General features: G+C 40.2%; 2 protein-coding genes across 4 annotated transcripts; both read left to right on the top strand.

Annotated features, from left to right (window-relative positions):
• Positions 1–2,525: 2,525 nt before the first annotated feature.
• Positions 2,526–8,962, top strand: prpf18 (PRP18 pre-mRNA processing factor 18 homolog (yeast)). 3 transcript variants are annotated; one of them, XM_080474838.1, is made up of 11 exons: positions 2,526–2,711; positions 3,624–3,707; positions 3,942–3,968; positions 5,234–5,335; positions 5,432–5,545; positions 5,722–5,868; positions 5,984–6,052; positions 6,290–6,430; positions 6,525–6,596; positions 7,371–7,526; positions 8,114–8,962. In XM_080474838.1, exons 1-11 carry the CDS (start codon positions 2,646–2,648, stop codon positions 8,192–8,194), a joined length of 1,059 nt encoding a protein of 352 aa, XP_080330964.1. In that variant the 5' UTR covers positions 2,526–2,645; the 3' UTR covers positions 8,195–8,962. The 3 variants fall into 3 exon arrangements, with proteins under 3 accessions (XP_080330964.1, XP_080330966.1, XP_080330965.1); XM_080474840.1 differs by lacking the exon at positions 3,942–3,968 and having other exon boundaries at positions 3,624–3,701; XM_080474839.1 differs by lacking the exon at positions 3,942–3,968.
• Positions 8,963–13,633: 4,671 nt separating this feature from the next.
• On the top strand, positions 13,634–22,539 carry LOC308117352 (uncharacterized protein). The gene is made up of 5 exons (XM_080476186.1): positions 13,634–14,288; positions 16,997–17,173; positions 18,685–18,894; positions 20,902–21,115; positions 21,503–22,539. The coding sequence occupies exons 1-5, from the start codon at positions 13,803–13,805 to the stop codon at positions 21,679–21,681; spliced, it is 1,266 nt and encodes a 421-aa protein (XP_080332312.1). The 5' UTR covers positions 13,634–13,802; the 3' UTR covers positions 21,682–22,539.
• The last annotated feature ends 327 nt before the right edge of the window (positions 22,540–22,866 follow it).

Raw genomic sequence — 22,866 nt, 5'->3', positions numbered from 1 at the left:
CTTCACAGGGAATATCCAGTTAGTCGTGCTGCCGGGAAGAAGAAGAAGAAGAAAAAAGAAGAAGAAAAAAAAAATCGGTCTCTCCTGAGAGACAAAATGAATGACTGTCCGTCTGTCTTATTAATCAGTTAAATTTCTCCTCAGGCTGCACTACAGATCCTGTCATCGGCTGCTTTTCACCGTGTGGAGCTGAAAAGGACCTGATAAATGCTGCTGTGTGATCCGCGCTCTCCCCCAACAGGAGCCCGGTTCTTCCCTTTCGCCATGTAGGCTAAATAAATTAATGACTTTAATATTAAAAAATTCGTCACATATCCCTTTGCGCCACCTGATGGTATGTTCTCATCTGAAAGGTCGAGCCAGACATTTGCTGTCCAGACAATGAACTGGGATTTGAACTAGAGCAGTAATGAGAATATCTCTCAGACTAGGCACATGAACTTTTCTTTTTTTCTTCTAGTTTCTCACTTCAGCTACTTGGAGTTACTTTATTACCTTTTACCAACGAAAGTTGGGCGAAGGTATGTATGTATGTATGTATGTATGTATGTATGTATGTATGTATGTATGTATGTATGTATGTATGTGTGTGTGTGTGTGTGTGTGTGTGTGTGTGTGTGTGTGTGTGTGTGTGTGTGTGTGTGTGTGTGTGTGTATACAGTATGTACAGTATGTATGTATGTATGTATGTATGTATGTATGTATGTATGTATGTATGTATGTATGTATGTATGTATGTATGTATGTATGTATATGTATATACATTTCATAGAGGAGATCAAAGGAGATCAGCATCTGTTGCCATGGAGATGCTCTCTGCTCAGTGTTTCACACAGTGATGTAGCGACCTGACCTAGTTAACATCGATATGGGCTATAAGCTATCTTGCCAACAATGCAAACTTGGTTCCATGAACAAATGTGGTGTTGGCGGAGGTATCCGCTGCGCCAGGTTCCCCGTTCTAGTCTTACAGAAGAGTCCACAACCATTTGTATGAGGGGAGTAGCGAACGACTCACAATTTTACACCTGATGTATATACCCACCTGAAATTGGCAATTGAAGGGTTTTGTTTCAGACTATGAAGATGTATACATCAAGCCACCCACCTGGCATCATAAGCCCCCAGGCCATATGTGGCCCTTCAGCTCTGCATGACCAGCCCTTGGCCAGTATTATAATAGTGTTTGTGTCGAGCTCCTTCACAAGCAGCACTTTAGAAAAAAATGGAATCATGATTTCCAGAAAAAGACTAGGAAAGTGTCTGATAAAAAGTGGTGCAGAACAAGAGTATCTCATAGATACTGTGTAAGAAAATGTATGTTTCTTTTATGTTATTAAGACATGATTGTTATTGAGGAAAAGCTGAAGTCAACTAATATCTCAGACCAATATGCAAATGTTTTATTTAGCCCTTCGAGCAATTTGTTGCCCACTGCTGCTCTATTCCATCCATCCATATATATTCTACTGTATACCACTTTATTTTTCAGTGTTGCAAGGTATGGAAACTTACAGCTGATTTTTGACAAAAGCAGAATACATTGTGAAGAGGTCACTAGTCCAATACAGGACAAACACAGACCGACTGAAAGTCACATACGCTCACATTCACACCTAAGGGCAAGGTTATATCATCAATTAATCAAATGCATCTTTTTGGATTATGAGGAGAAACTGGAGAGAAACCCATGTTTGTGGAGAACACAATGGAAACACAAAGTTCAAACAGAAAAATCCACAAGTCCAGATCTTTACACTGTGAGCTGAGAGAGCTGATCACTATCCAACAGTGTGACCTGAATGTCCGTCCATTCATCTTGTTTTGTTTCTCTCTGTTAAAAGCACCTAGAAATGACTGTGTTGTATGTGGTGCTATATGAATAAAGTTGAATTGAATTGAATTGAATCTTCTATCTCTTCTACCCAGCTTGAAAGTAGGACTTTTACTACTGTGATTTTGAATTTGACATCTCGAAAGAGTTTTGGGAGAGACATTGTTTATTAGTTCTTCTTCTCAGAATACCAGTCTATAAAAATCTGCAGCATCAATATTGTTTTGGGAAGGCGTTCTAAATTGTGTGTGATGTGTTAATTTCTTCTAAAGAGAAATTTCGAATTTTGATCAATCTGATCAGCAAAAGACTTGAGGGAAACATTAAATATTAATCCTTTTCTATGTTGCTCATTGTAAATTGTTGACCCCCCCACACAAAAATAAAAAAATAAATAAACAAACAAATATATATATAAAATAATAAATAATTTAAAAAGTAATAAATAAACACATGCCACGTTTAATTAAAAGAAATAGTGAATGAATCATCCCCATGAAATGATTCTTCATGGCAGAAAATTATAAAATTAGATTAAAATATTTCATATGGAAATCATGTGAACCCCCCCCCCCTTTTTTTTTTAATGGCATAACCAGTGTGTTTCAGTGGAAACAATCTCAAACGTTTCATATTTGTGTTTCTGCTCTTATTTTGAAAACAAGTACCAGTAGTCTTAGAGTGAAGCTCCGACTTCCGGGCGACTTGTCGATAACTTCCAGTTGCTTGTTCGCATTGTAGTTAACGTCTGCGCTGCACATGTGCTTTTTTGTAACAATCAACGCTTAGTCTCCGGTTTCAGGGGTTTGAAATGGACATACTTAAAGCTGAAATTGCGAGAAAGAGGAAACTCATTGAGGAGAAAAACCTCGTTGACGTGAGTGTCCGACGAAGTCTCTTATTGTTGTTAGCTTCTCAGCTAGCGTTGATGCTAACATGTTTATCACGGAAGTCGGTATTACATTATTCATTTTGAATCAACTTAGTCTTTCTAAAACTACCCATGCAGGACACTGTATCTCAATGGGTCGTCCTGTATAAACAATGGTTAATAACAAGTTAATAAAATGAATTAATCTGGCTGCTTAATAGCTTCTTATCTGTGAAAGCTAAGACATAACTAGTTCTTACTAAAACATACGTGCTGATAGGCTCTAATTGTATATTTTGCGACCTCTCTTCTTCTTGGTAATATTATATTTACGCATTGTAGTTGCAGAAATAAACACAAGGCTGAAGCAACAAAGCGGATCAAATCTATATATAAAAGTAGCATTATTAAAGGATTTTTTTGGCCACTTTATTGATTCGTTCTTCTATACATCTTTAATACTACTTTATCCAACTGGGTACCACAGTTGCTGGAACAAATCCCAGTTGATTGTGAGAGGAGGAAGTTTACCCTCTGAGCAGTTCATCAAACACAGAGAGACAAACACTCTTCTCGAGAGCCAAGTTGCCATTTTGCTTCAAATGCATGTTGTTTGTCTTTATGAGGAAATGTAAACAGAAACAATATTGTCAACTGAGCTACATTGGGGGTTTTTTTTACGTGAAAAGCTCAGTTTTCTGATTAAAAGTTATTCTAACTTCATTCACACCATCATTTATGCCTATTTGTGGATTGAAAAAGGTGGTTTGTCAGTTTTCTAGATTAAAACAAGGCACACATGCCAATGATGTAGTTTATAGTAAATAATGGTTTATATTATGTAGGCTTCCCTGCCAGTATTATGTGTTTGTCATATTGGAAAAGATTCTACTTAAAATGAAATCTTTTTCTTTCCAGGAATCCAAGAAATATTTCAAAAGATCTGAGCTCGCTCACAAGGAACAAGAAGAGTACTTCCGAAGATGTGGATATAAGGTTGATGTTAGCATCACTTTTCTCTCTCTCTCTCTCTCTCTCTTTCCTTTCTTACATCTGGACATGAATAAGTCACTGCCTTTCTTCAGTTTTACCTGTGACTCCTAAATAATACTCCACTTTAAAGTCCAGAAAGCAGAACGAAAGTTCCGGTATTGATGCTCAGGTTTACATTAGTGTCTGTATTTGTGTTTACTGTGCTGTTTTTCCCCAACCTGCCTTTGCTGCCTGCATCTGTAGGTGCAGCGAGAACCTCCCGAGAGCCAGGTATGGCACTGCACTGTGAAAATAGCAGACAGGATGCATGATAAAAGGAAAACTCACTGTGTCCTAAAGCTTCCGTTTCCTTGGAACCCCTCCTTAAAGTTCACTCCGTGAAGGATGAAAGCAGGACTGACACGGTGGAAATGGTTTTATTTTTCCAGCTTCCATTGTCAAAAAATGACACTATAAGAGCCAAATTCTGAATTAGGTCATTTGAATAATCTAAATTAACTGGATGCAAAGCTTGTTGAAATCTATCCTTAACAAATTGATTCTAAGAAATTCATCTCTAAATTCAAATATATAAATAATTGGAATTCAATCATAACAAAAAAGGCGTTCATATTTTTCAAATTGTGTGCATCCAGTGATTTACTCAGCAATCTTGTACTTCAGTCACTCTACCATTGCCAGTGTACATGCAACAACCACTAAAAGAATATTTGCAGAGCTCTAAGATTTAATCAGTCATCTGGAAGGAAGGGACGAAGAAAAGGAAACTACAAAGCCAAAGTGGGACACAGCAGCAGTGTGGATTTCAGCATGGGACCCTTATTGGAAATCAAGTGTCTTTTTTTATTTTCTTTGGAATCAAGCTCCGCTTCTTATTTTGCAATTTGTGACAAGCTTTGAAATTTAGTCCAACTTTGAATGTTTCCTGGTTTTGTGTCACTAGTCTGCACTGTCTTTCTAATGTTTGCATTAAGAACAATGCACTTCCGTTCTATGTTTTTCAAAGCATAAATCACCAAACCTGTTAAGTTATTCTTTTGGTACAGAAGTCCGACACTTTTTTCTTCTTCTTCTTTTTTTTTTTGTCATTTAAGTAAGAGTCGTTGATTGTTTGGAAGGCTTTTTGTTATGTCTCATTTTCTTTTAGAGTGCGCTTCACAAAGCGCACTCTAAAAGTGCTGGCATGCATGTACCCGTTTGAGCATGATCGGGAGGCGTACTTTGAGTTTTCTTGTCTCCAAAGAAATCGACGGTCAAATGAAACCTAATTGTGAAGTATTAGTTATCATGGGTTTTCTTAACTGTTGTCATTGTGAAACGTATCTTTATGTCAGGGCTTTAATCGGGGAGTTTGATTTGTCATTAAATTACTTTTAGTGACACTCGCCCTCTTTAATCACATTGTCTCTTTAACACGAGGAGATTTTGCAGGTATGCATTACTTTGTTTGCACAACAGTGATTTGATGTGATTCGATTCTGATGCTCCACATCAATCCAGTAATGTTAGCATGTGTCTGTTTTGTTGTACTGAAGATTGACAAGGATGAAAAAGATGAACCGTCCACCTCAGCTAATCCGGTGTTGGAGCTGGAGCTCACTGAAGAGAAGCTGCCAATGACCCTGTCCCGGCAGGAGGTGAGTCGCCACACACCCGCATCTCTCGCTTGCCTTTCTTCCAGTGTCGCATGCGAAACGTTTATTTGTTTCTTGTGTATCGTTCTGCCTGTGTAGGTTATTCGACGACTTCGAGAGCGAGGCGAACCGATTCGATTGTTTGGAGAGTCGGACTATGACGCCTTCCAGAGACTCAGGAAAATTGAGATTCTGACTCCCGAAGTAAACAAGGTAGGACTGAGTTCATTTAACGGTGGGATGTGACACGTGGTCTCAAGGTCCAGAAGAATGTGAATACTGAAGCCTGGAAAAGTATACTATTTCAATTCCATACAGGATTTCTTTCAACTGTTACTTTAAAAAAAAAAAAAGAACTCTTGGCTGTATTTGCTGCTGTCTGTTGTCAGGGATTAAGGAATGACCTGAAAGCAGCCATGGACAAGATCGACCAGCAGTACCTGAATGAGATCGTTGGAGGAACGGAGCCGGGGGAAGTGGACACGCAGCACGATCTGAAAGTGCACGAAGAAAACACCACAATAGAGGAACTTGAGGTACCATCTGCTCGGCAGTGAGCCACCATGAGCACCAGTTGTTCAATAGTTTTTTTTCAATCACATTTCAATACTGTGTTTGATTTTGTGTTTTATGATGGAAATGAACTCGCAGGCTCTCGGAAACACCCTGGGAACAGGAGACGATAATGGCGATCAGGACGTTATTGACAAGTTTTTGAGGGTAAGGCAAGAAAATGATTCTCTACCTTTTGATCTAGAGGGAGCTGTTGGATAAAAACATACCACCACTGCAGCTTCTTTTTAATGTTCTTGTTCTTTATTCACGTATAGAAGTTGGAAGGTAATGTTAAGGGTTGTTCTACCTGTATAAAACAAATGGACATAAACTGTAAAGACTCTGTCACCATTGCTTTTTACTCCCAGTTGTTTTTAACTGTCGTTTCCCGTCGGATTGTAGTTTCTTCTTGGCGTGTGGGCCAAAGATCTGAACAGCAGAGAAGACCACGTGAAGCGCAGTGTTCAGGGCAAACTGGCCAGTGCAACACACTCGCAGACCGAGTCTTACCTCAAACCCCTGTTCAGGAAGCTCAGGAAGAAGGTAACTTTAGTGGAGAGAGTCATAAAAGCTTTAATGTACAATTCATGCAGTGTGGATTTAATGTGTCTTACAATTTCTATATTGTCTCTTCCAGAGTTTACCAGCTGACATCAAGGAATCGATCACAGACATCATTAAATTTATGTTGGAGAGAGAATATGTTAAGGTTTGTTTGTGTAACTCTTTTTTTTATCATTATTGATATTTTTATTTATTTATTACCACGCAGCCCTATCCTCAGTTTTCCTTTTCAATAAGACACAGTGTTGAAAATACTAATATTTTCAACACCGTGAAAATATAATTGCATTTTAGTTGAACTTAGTGAAGATGTGTGGAGCCAAGAGAAGGCGTCCCACTCAAAGGAAAGATTCTTAATCTGTTTTATATTTAATTTATTTTGTCATAATGACATTTGGCCTCATATATTAAGATGATTATAAAATGTCACCACTTTTAGCAGTCTAATGCCACATCGGATTAGTAGACATATTCACCACTGAACACACACAATGGCAACGGCTGCCATACAACATGCTCACTCATATTTGGGGGAAACTCAAAAGGGACATTTCAACACAGATATAAAGAAGGAGCCAGGGAATGAACCACTGAAAACATCCTGCACGACCACCATATCCACAGCCGATTGAAGGCCATCGGAGGTCAAAACTACTATCTTTTTTCAGGACTCTCCACCAGAAGTTATTTCAACGTGGCTTGATTTTACACTGTATGCACTTCTAGAAATATTATAACATTCATGGGAGGCTCAGGAGACAGTCATTATAATTTGTTTTGGAAATACTTTGTATCCAGGCACGTGGAGCTGCAAGTGTTGTTATCATATCAACAGTGTCCCATTGTCATTTCTGGAGGTCTGGGCTGTCGGAGTGCCCATTAAGTTTAGGCTCCCACAACTTTGTATCATGTGTTTTAGGCGAATGACGCATATCTGCAGATGGCCATCGGTAACGCTCCCTGGCCTATTGGTGTGACCATGGTGGGTATCCACGCCCGTACCGGACGAGAAAAGATCTTCTCCAAACACGTGGCCCACGTTCTCAACGATGAGACTCAGCGGAAGTATATCCAGGTAAAGCACGGAAGGAGATCTGAATCCTCGTGACAGTGGGATTTGTGTTCAGGACAGTGTTTCTCATGATAATCTGGGAAGCAACGATCTTATGACTTTTATAAATAACCCCTGTTAATGTTTGACAACTTTATTTTTATGAAAAGATGTTTTTATTAAGATTTATATTTTTGTAAATTCATGATTTTTGGTGTCATTGCTTTGAACATACATTTTTTTTGCCTTTTGTAAACCGCTGGACATATACACATATTCACACAGCCATTAAAGGTAAATAAATAAAAACATTTTAAAGTAACACACATAAAATGATATAAAAAAAGGTTTTGCTTTTTGGATATTTCTGGATGACTTTGTAACCATTTTAATTAGTATTGTACATCAACATTAAGCAAATTTATTGTAATTTATTTATATAACAGCTTTTCATTTTAAATGATTGTAGCAAATGATAAAAACAGCAGCCGACAAAAAACCCATTGAATTTCAGTTTAAAACTAGTTGGAAAAAGCTTGTTATACAGGTATGTTTTAAGTAAAGGGTCAAAAAGTAACATGATTTGTTTTTCCCCCCGTCTCTCTTTACAGGGGCTGAAAAGGCTAATGACTATCTGCCAGAAACATTTCACAACGGATCCATCAAAGTGTGTCGAGTACAATGCTCTTTAACTTGTTTCTCAGTGTTTGCTGATGCCAGGCCCGTCTGCTTCATTCGGTCACAATTCAAAGTTGGAAATGCTGCGGGTGATATCCCGCGTCCGTCGTGATTCACGAAGGGCCTTCAGGTGGAAAAGCATTCCTCGGGAAAATGCTTCATTCAAACAGGACTGGGAGAAATGCTTATATGTACATAGAGGTGTTATAATAATAGTGCAGATTTGACCAGAGAACACTCGGAAGCCCTTGAGGTCTAGAAACATTTTCCCTGTGGATGGCCGCCAAAAACTCATGTACATTTTAACACTGACAAGTCTCCAGGCCTTTTGAGAACACGAATGAGGGAATTTTGAACTTCTCTTGTCGCTCCTGTTCTGGGTTATGAAAAGATATTTCTTTTGTATTGTTTTCATTCTTCATTATTTTCATGCTGTTGGCTTGCAAAATATTATTTGAGAAGGAAATAGAAAGAAGTGGAAATGTTATCAACCCTAAATACACAAAGCGACCTGTCGTGAATGCCACAGACTGTCATGATAAAAGCAATCCATGTGTTACATCTATTTGAGAAAATAAAGAATAGTTAAATTCTAACCTTTGGTATTGTTTTTTTTTTTTTGGTATAAAAAGCAAACATTTCTCCCAATTTTTTGATTGGTTCTGTTGAGCTTTTCTCTCGTCTTGTGCAGCTGGACTGCTGAATGGGTTTCTTTTTTGTTTGTTTGGTCAAAAAATGGATCTGCAGAGAAACTATTTCTCCAATAAAAGACTCCCACTATGTTTTGTTTTTTTTGCCCATTGTGTTCTAAATTCATTGGGGGTTAACCCATTTCTGCCTATGATGCACGACTAGACTGCACTCTAAACTCAGACCAGTGTCTGACACTGATGGAAACCCTCCAGTAGCTTGCTATGACGTCATAGGCTGACCTTATTACACATGTAACCATGGTGATCTGATCTGCACCTCGCGGTTGATAGTATGTTCTCGGCTGCCTGAAACCACGTCACCACGGTTTCAGTCCGTCGGCTCCAAACACGTCACGGGTGGAAGCCTCCTCCGCCGGGCAGATTGACAGTTGGCAGCATGCACTCGATTGCTGGTGCTGGATTTTCTTTGAAAACTACTTTCAGGACATCGCAGCCCAATCATGCAGTCAAGAAGTGTGAATCCCTTTTCGGGTTACGCCGAAACCTTTGAAGTCAAGAAGCGACCTTGACCTGACGTCATTTTAATTGCTTATGCCTGAAAGGGTTTATCTACAAGTCCTTGAGATGAAGTAAGCCAAACATTTTGGACTCCATCCAAGGTAATCTGATGCATCACTGTCGGCAGAGATGCTTGCCAAGGCCTTGAAACCTTGGTCTAGTGCACAGAAAAATCACAGCTAACATGATAGTCAAGCCTAAGAGAAAACCCAGATTATTAGATTATTCACATACACTTTGCAAGAGTTAAATCCCCAGCACGACTGCACGCTGTGGAGTCTGCTGGGAAAAAAAACATTGTGTGCAGATGTTGACCTGATCCGTCCAAAACACCAGCTGACGCAGTGGGATGTAAGGCCAACAGGTCTGTCTTGCAAAGCAAGTGAGGGCAAAATTATTCAGGAAGGCTATGGAACTGAAGTCATGAAAAATGACTTCACTTCTTTTGGGTGTGTCGTATGAACGGAAACTACTGTAAACCTGCTTATGTTTTCACTGTGCGTTACTGATTTGCAGGTTTACGAGAGGATCTTGAACTCTGATACACACAAGGTTAACAAACGACCTGAGGACCAATTAACAAGCATTTAAAACACATTTGTATCAGCTATTAATTGGAATGACTCAAACTCTATTACTGAGTTAATTTGAATATATAAATACTAAATGCATGCATGTTGATTAAAGATTACAGACATACAAGTAACCCTTTTGATCTGTGGGTCAGTATAAGTATGGCTATTTTCAATATCAAATATGTCTGGTGGAGGATTGATTCTTATCATTAAAGATGGAATTTATCCCTCTGGCAATTATTTTGAGACAATTTGCATCACAGAAAATATTTTTTTGACAGAGCTAACCCTGTCTTTGGTCAGCAGGATCAGCTCCAGGATAAATTAGAAAAGGAAATGAATGGATGAGTGAATGTATATATTTGAATTGTATGAATGACCCACTCAGTTTCACTATAGCACCATTACACCAGAGATTTTGATCACATCCCAAATGATATTATCTGTGGGGCATTTTCATCTCTGAAAACAGCAAGAAATGTATTTGTGTAATGGGAATATCAAAGAATACTCTGTCATGTCAAGTATTGGTGGCATGTAAAATGTATTCTTAGTAAATGTTTTGTATCAAACTGACAATCACCTAATAATAATTCAATCCTCCAATCGCCTTAATCTTTAGGTGATATGAAAGGTAATCTGTGTTGTTGCATGCCAAATGTTCATCTGTCTTGAATTCATCTTTGTAGAATCAAAACAAGACCCTCTGAATCATCGTAGTGTCTATCTTTTCCTCTGGCTCTTGATCATCTTGATAACTGCAACCATTCAAACATGTCTGAAAAGAGAGGAGACCTATAGGTGGCCTCTTCACATATTGTTCACAGTGCTCCTGCAAGAGGATATGCTGCTTCGGTACTGTCTGAACCCCGACTAACAATGAGGGTTTGTATTCACTATAGAGGGGCCAAACTCGTTTTATTGTCTAATGACCTCCAATCTATGCATAGCCCCATCACTGTCCACAAGATGTGGGAAAGCGGAAAAGAACCTGCTCTGTGTGCTCCTTTTGTTCCGGGGTAGGAATGTTGTCAGAGGAGGACGTGTGAAGGATCTGCTTTATGTCATTAACACATTCAAATCCCCGGGCTTCGTGGAAGGATTATCTCCAGCACCCTGTGTAACTGCATATATTTGCATCCCAATGTGGAAATCAAAGCAAAAATGTTGTTTGGATGCTTAATTGTTTTCTAGCCTTTTATTGCACAGGACATTATGTTTGGAAGATCTTAAGCTTCATAGGGTACATTATCATCACTAATGCTATGGGTAAAAAAATAAAAATAATAACCCATCCATAAACAATTAATGCTGGCAGTATGATGAAGAAACATTATGAGTTTTTATAAAATATTTTGATATTTTGCTATTCTTCAAATGTTTACAATTGAAGACACCTGTTCTGTTGCATAAAGAGATAATTATTGCATCATTACGGAATATATGAGCACATCAGTTCATTTCCATTTGACCACTCTCTACATGTATTTGCAGGGAAATGCCCCGCCAGCGTGCAGGTTCAAACTGAAACTAGAGCTTTTCGTGTGGACTGGCTAGGCAGTGTGATTGTTGCCAGGCACCTGTGTAGAGGTGGAAACCAATTACCGGTGGAGCTTTGGTCTGTCACACCAATATGCCTCCTTCTTTCTCCCTCTGTATGTATGCTTGCCTGTCTCCTGTTTGGACCTGTGGCAATATACACGTATGTAGAAATGTATACGCTCTATCAGACACACTTGAATATCCAGACTCATTTAACAAATGAGCCTCCCTGTCAATCTACTGCAAAGGTTTTGGCTCATATCTAGAGCCACTCAGGTAAATTTATGTCACAGTCAGCATCAATGTCCTGATTTTTAGTAGCAGGGCTCAAATGAGGCTTAAAGGTCAAAGCTTGAGGTAAGATGCTGAAGCACATGAAGGATGTGATACTTTGGATTCACTCAGGGATGCAAGAAAGGCAAAGTGATTTTAATGAGAGAATACGACACCAAGTGATGTTCAATTTGACTTTTTTGTCACCCAGTTTGTTTGTTTCCCACCAAGTTGATGTCCGAGTTTCTTTATTTAATTTGACCACCAGTTAGACATGTCTCCTGTTTGTCAAAGTGAACAACCATCTCCATGGTGAACTGTCACCATTCACAGTCAATGCTTCCTTTGATTTACAAATGAGATAAAAAGGAAAACGACACTAAAATTGGAGGCACACAACATTAGATTCAGCCGGATATTCACATGCTTCTTTAATTAATCTAATAACATGGAATTACATGGCGCACAGTGATGAGAAGCAGATTGGAGAGGACGTGAAACTCCCAACAAAGATATTATTTGCTCGACAACCACCACCAAAACAAACAACTTTACACTGACTCTCATCAGTCCGTTTGCTTTATTAACGTCTGGTTTTTACAGCAGTGGTCTCCCCACACTGATTAGCCCATTGTTGGAAAATAGCAAAACACTTTGCACTCCTTCGTGGTTATACAGTAGCTTTGCTGGGGTAGTGGCCTTGTGTGTAAGGGAGAGAGAATCGACCTCTCTTGTTTTAGCAACAGTAAATCAATACTTTCTCACACAGTAAAACAGAAGTGCATAGTCCTCCCCCTGCAGTTTTTTTTTCTTGTGCATTCAGTGGAATTCAGGAGAAGGAGATCAATTTGGTGTGCATAGATTTTCCGCTGAGTTTTTGGCAATTTTGGCACCGAAAATCTTTCGGGTTCAGAAACATTTACGGGCAACCTGATCGTTAGTCCAGCAGCTCTTCAGCAAGGATAGGAGAGGCGCTCACTATCCTTGTCCTGTAAGATGATTGGCCACCTTTGTGTTTCAAATTCTATCTGTCATCTTATACAGGCCACCCATCATTGAATTAGCAAAAGGAAATTCAACTCAATCCTGAAAGTAATTCTACATGAAATTTTGGACAAGACTTATTATGGCCTAGATTTCAATATCTGTATGTTTGCTATTGTGAAAAACTTCAATAAATTTGACTTCATGTGATGATTAACAATGCTAAAATACAGTTGTTCCTATTTCGAAAGACTTTTTTTTTGGACATTCAACAGATTTGTCTGAATCACAAATAGACTCACATCTGTTGACACCATAAAATCATGTTTATAAACTATAATGTGTGATATTTAAATACAACCTTAGGAACAAAGTTATTGTGGGCATCCATTTCCCCAGCTTCATGTTTAGCATTGATACTTCAATTGATGTAACATGCCGTTATTTGTTAATAATTTGAACACAGCAATGCATTTACATAGTATTCATAACTGTCTTTTTAAACTGAAACTTTCCATTAATCTCATCTGTTTCGTGCACCACAGTCATTAATGGGCCACTGTGCTGAGCTGCTTTCCACAACGTGCTTTGTTGTCTCGCGTCACTCAAATGTGACTTGTGATGCACCAGTGAGTCTGCCAATACAACTGAAAGGAAATTTCTCAAGTGTACTGAGCAACGTTTCATGATGGAGTGTAAAAGTAATATGCCGATAAATACATCGTTGATGGGTATGAAAGTGGTTCTTCTGTTCTGTGTGAGTGCATCTGCACAGAGAGAGAGAGAGAGAGAGAGAGAGAGAGAGAGAGAGAGAGAGAGAGAGAGAGAGAGAGAGAGAGAGAGGTCTGCGTCGACTCAACTTGCAGCTGAGGGAGTGGAGGAGGACGCATGTGGCACGTCTCAGCTGTGCGCATGGATGCGAGCCGTGCTGTCGCTCCACAGTGAATAAAACAAACAAGGTGAGATCACGTCCTGCTGCCTCACGAGCCTGGATTCGGCTCCGGGCGTCGTGCACACGGATCGACTCAGCCGTCGGCATGAACGAGTTGCAGGCTGGCAGCGCGGGAGTTGGTGACATCGCGGAAAACGCGGAGGAAAAGTATCGCGCTCTCGCCTACGACACTGCCCTGAGCACCCTGGTGGCAGTGGCCCTCTACGTTGTGGTCAAAGTGAGCCTGGACGGCTTCAGGCAGTGGCGGGCCAGGATCTCGGTGCTCATCGTGGGCTCGGGTCCGGTGGGACTGACGGCCGCGCTTGTCGCTGTCCGCTCGGGGAAGGTGCTGAAGCTGACCGTGCTGGACGAGAGGTACCGGAGTGCGCTGCTCAGCAGACCCCAGCAGATCGCCCTGGACCCCCGCAGCGTCAAGTTTCTGCTCGGACTCGGGGTGGACTTTGACAACATGGAAGGCTGCTGGCATAACGAGCATTTCTTCACCAGGATCGGCGTGTTTCAGGAGTACCTGCTGAGCATCCTGGAGCAGAAGAAACAAAGGGTGCAGGTCAAAGTGCAGCTGGGCACCAAGGTATGCCTCCCTCACATTGACAGTCTGACACAATCATCTCATATAGGGTCACCTCGATGCTTTAAAGAATCAATTTTATCAGGGGCACTCTACGTGTATAGATATAGACCTAGGAGTTCGTTTCCTGAAACATTAAAACGTCCTCATGCTTTGTTAAAACATGTCATCCTTTTTTTTCGTTTATTCTTACTATATATTGTTGTTTCATTTATAAGATAATGAAAATCCAAAATACAGAAAATATCAACACATTACATTTTTTTCATAAAACAACACTAGATTAAAAGATATTGTAAATAGAGATAACTGACAAAACTTTTCGGTGGTATTAGTTCTTCAGATGCCTCTACACACAGTCGCCACTGAGCTACGAATAATCCGCTCTGTGGAGGTGAGAGAAGAACTCCAAGTCTAACAGCATCTTGTAATGACTGAAGCTTTCCAGGCTGTCAAAACCTGATCCTCCCCAAGTGAGCGAAGTAAAAAAAAACAAAAAAACACCTGTGTGTGCCTCCTCTTCATCGAGGGTCTGATAGCTATCAGCAGGGATGGTGACAGAGATGTCAGCCCCAGCATCAAGCCAGAGGGCTGGATCTCCTCCGGCTCTTGAGTGAACCTAAACAAAGCAGACACTGTAGCTTACCCCTCTTTGTGTTGCTCTCAGCGTATAGCACCTTACCTACACAGAGGCTATTTCTTTTTTTTACCTCACAAACATATTTTCTTACTGAATGTTGACATGCTGAGCGACGCCATGCTTACAGCCTACCGCTCAGTTTACCCATCCACTGAAAACTACTGGAGATTCCCCACGGTTCTCCACACACATTGTATTATGTCAGAGTGGAGGAGGCTCATTGGTTGAAACAACCTGTTATGTAAGCTGACCTCAAGCCTGATGGCAATCCTTTCTACAGTTTTCAGGCCAGTAGGAAGTAACTGGCAACATTATAATAAACAAATACCACCCGAAACAAATATCCAAATAAAACGGATTTTATAAAAGGGTCATATTTAGATTTCAAAAGATCTTTAAGGTGAATGTATTTTTATTTAAACATTTCTGTGTTCCGGGTTTCAAAACATTGTAACTCATTTTATGGTGATAAAATACCAAACATTATCAATGTTGTATTGGAAACGCCAGTTAGATTAAGACAGAGAAATAAGTGATTGAGATAAAAACATCACAAAAGTTGTTTCAGACAGGTTGCCAGCGCAAACAGTGGACAAAGAATTCCAAAATGTTCAGTGAATATTTGTGTCATCCCTAGAGTTTCGAGCCAAGACTTTTTTCTTGCTCTGTCAAAGCTGAGTGTCTCTGTGAGGGTTTCAACAGTTTTATTGTTAAAGTTTTACATTCCTGCCTGAAGATTTAAAAAACAACAACACATATTTTCTCAGAAAGTGTCATAGTTGAGACTCTTCCCTGCCATGATCCTTCCTTTCCCTTCAGTTGTTGTCATCCATGTTTTCCTGTGACTCATCAACCTTTGGAAGACAGAAGCAAGGTCATCTTTGTCATCTCTCTTTGGTTGTACATGAGAGGCAGTGCGATGTCTGTAATATTTACCCTTAGCTGTCGAGGCTTCAAAAGTGCAGACTTGTAAAAGGGGGATCTTAAAATGTGGGATCTTATTTAAATAGGTAGCGTAAACATGGATCTTTTCATGTTAGCGAACACGGCCTTGTCCTTTTATTCTGTTTTTCCTTTCAGCTTGTCAGTCTGCCTCCATCTCACTTTGTTTTTCTCCTCCCATGCCCAGGAAACCAGAGGATGCTTTTATTAAGAAGCAGTGGTGTATACCTCGGCATCCTAATAAATCTCTCTGTGAGATGTACTGCTGCTAAGACGAGCACAACACCTTGAGCTGATTTTAACAGCCTGTACAGTTAGATCACATTATGACTCATCTGTCTCCAGGATATGTCATGGTGAAGTCAAGCTCATCAGTCAAATGAAAGTTACAGTGATATCAGTGAAAGTCCAAATGAGTACAATGTAATTTTTCTGTTTTCATCAATTCAATTCCTCACCTTTCCTATCCATGGAGGTGGATGCACATACAAGCTCTGTGTGGAGTTTGTATGTTTTCCCTGTATTTGTAGGAGTTTCCCTCCAGGTACTCCTGCTTCCTCCAAAGCAATAACATGTTGTTAGGTTACTTGTTAGGGACTAACGCAGTTGTAGGAGTGCATTTGGGTCTGTGGTAGTGCCTCTTTTAGTAAGCTGATTGATGTCATTTGTGATTCCCTCCAGCTCCCTAAAATCCGACTTCAGTGAAGTGTCTATATGAAATGGGGGGGATGCTTCAGCCCGAATTACCATCACATTAATCACAAGTTTAAATAGATGTTGGCTGCTGCCCAAGCAACTTCCCAGAGGTCTTGCTGTTGTCTTTACGAGATTATAGCTTTCAGTATTAAACTTAACAATAAAATAATTACCATATATCCATTAATCCATTTTCTATACAAATCCATCCCACTTGGAGTCACACCAAGCTTGAACTGATCCTTGATGACTCTTTATGAAGGGAGAATACACCCAGAACAGGTTGCCAGTCCATCACAGGGAAAATACAAACTCACATTGACACCTATAACTACAGCTGTTGTAATATGAAAATAAAGTGTTGACAATTGTTGTTAAGGCAAACCCTGCACAAGTTTGCTGGAAAATATACAATTCTATTTCTTGGTTTTAGTTCACAGAAGAGTATCTTCGGCGGATTCCCCACAACAACTGGCCACGCGTGATCGTGGTGGCTGATGGATCCTGTGGCGACTCCTGCTCTGTGTTGGGAATCAGCTCGGACTACACGGTGGAGTCCTGCCATGCCTATGGCGCCAACGCCACTATAGAGAGATTAGACCAGAGGCAGGTCAGGAAATACGCACGCACCATCTGTTAAGCACACATGAGCATACGCACTATGGTGAATGATCTGATGTGTACACACTGAGAGAATAATCAAAAGCTTGTGTTAAGTATGAAGGGTGTCGCATTACATGGAAGCCTCATAAAACTGATCTGAGAAACCAGCAGTGTGGACTTGTCAATAGATTCTGATCACAATATCCGACACACATAAACAGCCATATTTCAGCACGGTTGGATCCTGTCAGCATCACCACTGACCCTATTTTCATTTACTCACCAAATTTGATCAGAGCAGCAGTTGCTCTGATGGAGGCAGGCGATTGCAATGATAAAGCTTTTGATTTATTAAACCCGTCAGGAAAGACTCATAATCTGCTCCCTGTATGGTGAATATGAATTAAGATATCAAAACATCAGCTGCAGTGTCTTTTTCACCAAAGGTTACCTTTCATTATATGAGCAGATGGTCCCTTGAATGACGACTCAGTGATGTTACCAGGAGACTCACAAATGGGAAAATAGACAGATAAATATGGAATACATTCAAAGAGACGGCACTTCCATAAATTATTATATTGTTAAAGATGATAATCATCAAATATAAAACAGAGAATATGATGAGAAATGTGTAAAAATGAAGAGAGAAATATTGTTGAGAGAAATAAACAAGCGCATAGTCTGAGGTGTACACACTGCATCTGAATGATATTTGCATTAGTAGTCTCCTCTTGTTCCTGCGCACATCACCAGACATTAGCTGTGGGTTGTAATTGTATGATGCGCAGAGGGTGACTCATGCAGGTCGAAGGTTTCTCTTTATATTATGTCTTACGATGCATTATCTGCACTGACAACACAAACAATTAATTTGAAGGGAGAAATAAACACCTTGGAGTAAAGCGCTTCCAGGCTAATATCTGACTAATATCTGAGCACAAGCGGAACCTGCCTTGTTGCTTCATGCCACTATAACCATTCACATCACGTTCTCTTTAGTGGCTGTGTGGCTGCCTTTTATTGGCCACTTTTCTCTCTGGCTGTTTCCTGTGGTGATTGAATTTACCCCCCCAGGATATGACCTGGTCGTCCATACTGTCCCTTCCATCGCCTCCCGGTCACTGCTCTGTTCCACCCCTATCTCCCCCGGTGGCACTAAATGTTGTTTGATCCATTTTGGCGGGTTTATGTCACTGAAAAGAAAATTGCTCAATTTTGGCTTGAGGGAAAATGGGGTAACTGCCAGATTTAACCACAGCATAAAAATCAAACCTTTCTTAATATCCACTCAAGTGACAACAGCCCCACAGGCAGACGCTGTTGAGGTAATGTGCTGTCGCTTTCCCACACATGCATGTCACACTGAATATATAATAACACCAAACAGTATTATAGCAATCATGTTCACTGACAACAAACAAGACATTAAAATGTTTTTTGTACAATATGATCGAGCTGCCGTTTGTCGGAATATTTCTATCTGCTTTTTTTTTTTAATTTTTTTATTAATTCTAGGTGCCGACACCTGAGATTCGTGCCCACAGTCTCTATTTTGACTTGTCGGCTTATGGAGTCGAGGCCTTCAGAGAGCACCGAAACCAAACAGCCAAGCCTGGCTTCCACCTGAAGATTTATGGCACCTTCAGAAACCGTTACATGGCTCTCATCGGTCCTGCCTCAGACACGAAGATGGTTCGCTTCCTGCGACACACTGCAAACTCCTCTGTAAGGCTCCAATAATCCTGTGCTTTGTTTTTGTGTGCTTTACTTAACTTTAGGGGTTCTGGCTGTGAAAAACCATGCAGCTGTATTATCATGGTAATGCCGAGGGGAGGCAGATGAGATTCACTCTGGACAAAGTACAGCACTGCCTTGTCTATCTACTATCTCCTCACCTTTCATTCTGCAAATAGCCTGTGAAGCTCTATTGTGTGAGTTCATTAGCATCTGTATTAAGGTGTGTTTGTGCGTGCGTGTGTGTGTGCGTGCGTGCGTGCGTGCGTGCGTGCGTGCGTGCGTGCGTGCGTGCGTGCGTGCGTGCGTGCGTGCCTGTCCCTGTCGGTTAATATCTGTGTTTATGTCTTTGGAGGTAGTTAAGGTTGAGTGCTCACAAGCCTAAATAACCATTTGTTAAAGAAAACCAGAAAAAAGGAGGACACACAATACTTCTATGTGTGCATGAGTGCACGCATATGTGTCTGTGTCCGTATATTTGTAGGCGTATTTATTACTGATTTTGATACCACAGTCTGTTTACATGCCTACACTGTGAGAAAGATTTGTTTTAACTAGGATAGATATATGTTATGGCAGGCAATTAGTAGTTAATGCTAACTTTAGTTTGTATATGCAGAAACAAATTCATGCAATCTCCCCAGTGAGCATGTCAACACAACATGTATCTGTGTGTGTGTATGTGCGTGCCTGTGTGCCTGTGTGTGTGTGCGTGTGTGTGTGTGTGTGTGTGTGTGTGTGTGTGTGTGTGTGTGTGTGTGTGTGTGTGTGTGTGTGTGTTGTGTGTGTGCGACACACATCAGTGCACAGGTGAATTTCTTTCTTTTTTGCAGGCTGTATGAACTGTTCTACCAACTCCACATTCAGTGTTTTGATCAAAGTCTTGAGTTGTTGTTTTTTTTTGCTTTTTTTCATTGTGAAGCGGTGTTCTGATTATACCTGCATCCATAACATGTTATGTGCTACACAGGTACTGAGCAAGATTGCAGCTCTTGTTGCTATGTGGGTGGCCATTGAAATGTGCTGTTACTTGGTAACAGTTGAATGTGCAAGTATGGTTCGAAGAATAGCAGAGATGAGTGGATAGCGTGAAAAGGGACGCTTGTCACTCAACACCCACTGTGACTATCAGTTGAATGGGAAGGCAGACATAAATCAGAGGATAGGTTTCTTACTCAGTTTCCATGCATCACATACATTTTTTTTTTCAATTACCTCAGATGATGCAGGATGACGTGTCTGCAGAGGGAAAATACTCAGAGAACTTATCATTTTGAAATCATGATATTGTTTTGACTTGATGCAGGCCGGCCAACAGTAGAAGTTTCTGATGAGTTGGCCCATTTTGTTTATTTATTTATTTCTTAAGTAATTGTTTAAGTGAGTAAACAATTGCCTGTTGAAAACATTAACAATTTGTTGATATCACTGAGATCAACTCTTTCTTGGTTGAATAGCTTGTCAAACAAAATAATATTCAATGAGAGTCAAAAACCTATAATGATAAATCCCCACATGAGCCATCACTTCAATTCAAGATTTTTTTTAAATTCTGAACTTGCAATCACTTTTAAATCTAGATTGAAATTTGAATTAGATATCAAAATCTTATTTGTAATGGGTGACCTATGCGGGAGCATTTCATTCACCAAGGTAAATCTCTTGTCAGGACACTGGTCCATCAGTTTCTATACACATCGATGCCCTAGAGGTTGGAGAAGCAGCTGGGGTTCGGAGGTTCAGAGGATCGCAGGCTTCAATCACACAGAGTAATACATTCCATAAAGGATCTAATAATATTTCCCAGTTCTGGGAGGGAGAGTGGCTGTGTCATGTAAAATTATTATTTTTTTCTTTTTCGTGAAGCTGTTGAAAGATGGAGTTTACTACCTTTTGAACCATTAACAAATAACTTTAAACTGTGAAAGACTGTGAAATAAATGAGCCTCCTCTTAACCATGCTGAAAACCTTTTTTGTTTGTTTGTGTGTGACTGCAGATAATGAAGAACATTTTCCATCAATCCTTCAATGCCTATAAAACAGACATAGAGCCTCGTCTCAGTGATGTAACGCTCCACCACATGCAGTGCAGCCGGCGTCTCTTTGAGATTCAGTTATCACACCGACGTATCAGCGCTGCCTACATCGAGGGGGACAATGTGGCGGTCACAGTGGAGGGTGAGGCGGCACGAGTCCTCAATTTCGACACAGGTACGTGTCTGTGTAGCAGCAGTTACTGCATTGCCAAGAGTAGCCGAGAGTATTTCCAAAAGTTGGGAAGCCAGACGGATGCATGGAGAAGATAGGTTCTTCTTCATGCATGCAGTGTACCCAGCTGTGTTCATGAGTGTGTGATTCATTACTGCACTCAGTGGCTTTTCAGCTGACGCTTATCTGGTTTAGTCTCCATCCTTTTTATTTCTTAACCACTGTATTATTTTCATTAAAGACATTGCTATGCCCTGAGGGCTGCTTCAGAGAGGATTCCTTACGATCCATATGCAATGTGCATCACTGCAATGAATTTTACTGGACAGTGTTAAGTTGGTCTTTCTTCTACTCTGCTCTCCTTTAACTCCTCTCCTATCAATCTTTCAGGATGCGGAGTGAATCTCGGTATGCGTGGCCTGGAGTCGATGAGGACGTTCATTTACCGGACAGCCACAGCCGTCGACCAGAACGATATTTTAGAGGCGCTGTCGGCTAAGATGCAGCACTCCAGACAGGTGGCTGAGACCTTCAAGCAGACAGGACTCATTGAGTCAATGTATGAATGAAACATGGGGGTTATCTGATGATTACATTATGCCACCTAGTGGAAAGTGACAGTGGCTGTTGGCACTGAGCCAGGAGTCTGAAGCAAAGAAGTTCTGTTAATGGTTGCATATCATTGGATAAATGAACGTTTACACATGGACAGTGGATGCATCCATGAGCCCTTGTGTCATACAGTGAGGGAATCTGCTCATTATGGTTGCAGTGAGAATAACCGGAGACACTTTTATTCAGTTTTTCAGAGAAAAAAAGATAATCTCTCATAACAAGACTGAAATACACGGTCAAAAAGACTTTACTTATGAGAGGTCGTTTGTGGTTGGTGTAAAATAAAACTCCTGAATTCTCTGTTGGTATTCTTTTTTTTCTTCTTTTTTTTAACAAAACTGATAATATTGCAAGGTATGTGTGCATACCACATGTGCTGCTGGAAAAAAATGCAATAACATCATCTCTTAAATGCAAAATGAGATACTATATTGTCCATTTCATTCAATTGAAAGAACACACATGCATAATCAGATAAAGATACAACAGCTGATCCAAGTGTTGTTCAGGCTTTTGTTGATGTTTGTGTGTCAAACAATATGATGATAATCATAATGATAACATTTGCTGAGGTGGTCTGTTTTTGTGTGCTGCCTTTGTGAAGTATATATTACTGGCCAATCTCAACAATGTTGCTAGCTATGTCATTACATCTTTTTGTTTTATGCTGTTTTCCCATTTGCTTCTTGTGTTTCCATCTGAAGGATCTGAAACTTCATGATGATGATAATCCAAGTGCCAATATAGATTGTGACACACTGATTCAAATGCACATTTGTATGTTCAGAGGACTATGGAAAGATGAGGAATTTAAAGAACAATAAAAAAAAACAAATATATTGGATGTCTGGGATTTTATAAATTACTCAAAGTTACTGCATCTTTCTACATAAATCAAATGTTGACATTTTGTTGATGTTGCAAAGAGACAGGAGTTTAAGTAAGTGGGGTCAGAGGTCCAAAGCAGGGGGAGATGTGATGAAGAGAGTACAGACATGTAGGAGTAGACAAGTGGATTGAGATGAGTGCCAGAAGACATCGGTCATAGAAGAGTCCAGGTAGGTTGAAGGGAAAGTTCTACAGGGTGGTAGTGAGGCCAGCTATGTTGTATGGTTGAGAATAGGTGGCTGAACTGATAG

Source organism: Lipophrys pholis (genome assembly GCF_963383615.2).
Source record: "Lipophrys pholis genome assembly, chromosome: 11".
Classification (NCBI taxonomy): domain Eukaryota; kingdom Metazoa; phylum Chordata; class Actinopteri; order Blenniiformes; family Blenniidae; genus Lipophrys; species Lipophrys pholis.
Note: the sequence above shows the minus strand (reverse complement) of the source record. Positions and strands in the feature narration are given on the sequence as shown.

What these genes read in the sequence shown, in the direction of transcription:
- prpf18 (XM_080474838.1), top strand. Translation starts at nt 2,646, where the DNA reads ATGGACATACTTAAAGCTGAAATTGCGAGAAAGAGGAAACTCATTGAG. An exon ending in TGACCCTGTCCCGGCAGGAG is followed by an intron (nt 5,336 to 5,431) that starts GTGAGTCGCCAC and finishes CTGCCTGTGTAG; the next exon opens with GTTATTCGACGACTTCGAGA. An exon ending in CCACAATAGAGGAACTTGAG is followed by an intron (nt 5,869 to 5,983) that starts GTACCATCTGCT and finishes ATGAACTCGCAG; the next exon opens with GCTCTCGGAAACACCCTGGG.
- LOC308117352 (XM_080476186.1), top strand. Translation starts at nt 13,803, where the DNA reads ATGAACGAGTTGCAGGCTGGCAGCGCGGGAGTTGGTGACATCGCGGAA. An exon ending in GACACACTGCAAACTCCTCT is followed by an intron (nt 18,895 to 20,901) that starts GTAAGGCTCCAA and finishes GTGTGACTGCAG; the next exon opens with ATAATGAAGAACATTTTCCA. An exon ending in AGTCCTCAATTTCGACACAG is followed by an intron (nt 21,116 to 21,502) that starts GTACGTGTCTGT and finishes TCAATCTTTCAG; the next exon opens with GATGCGGAGTGAATCTCGGT.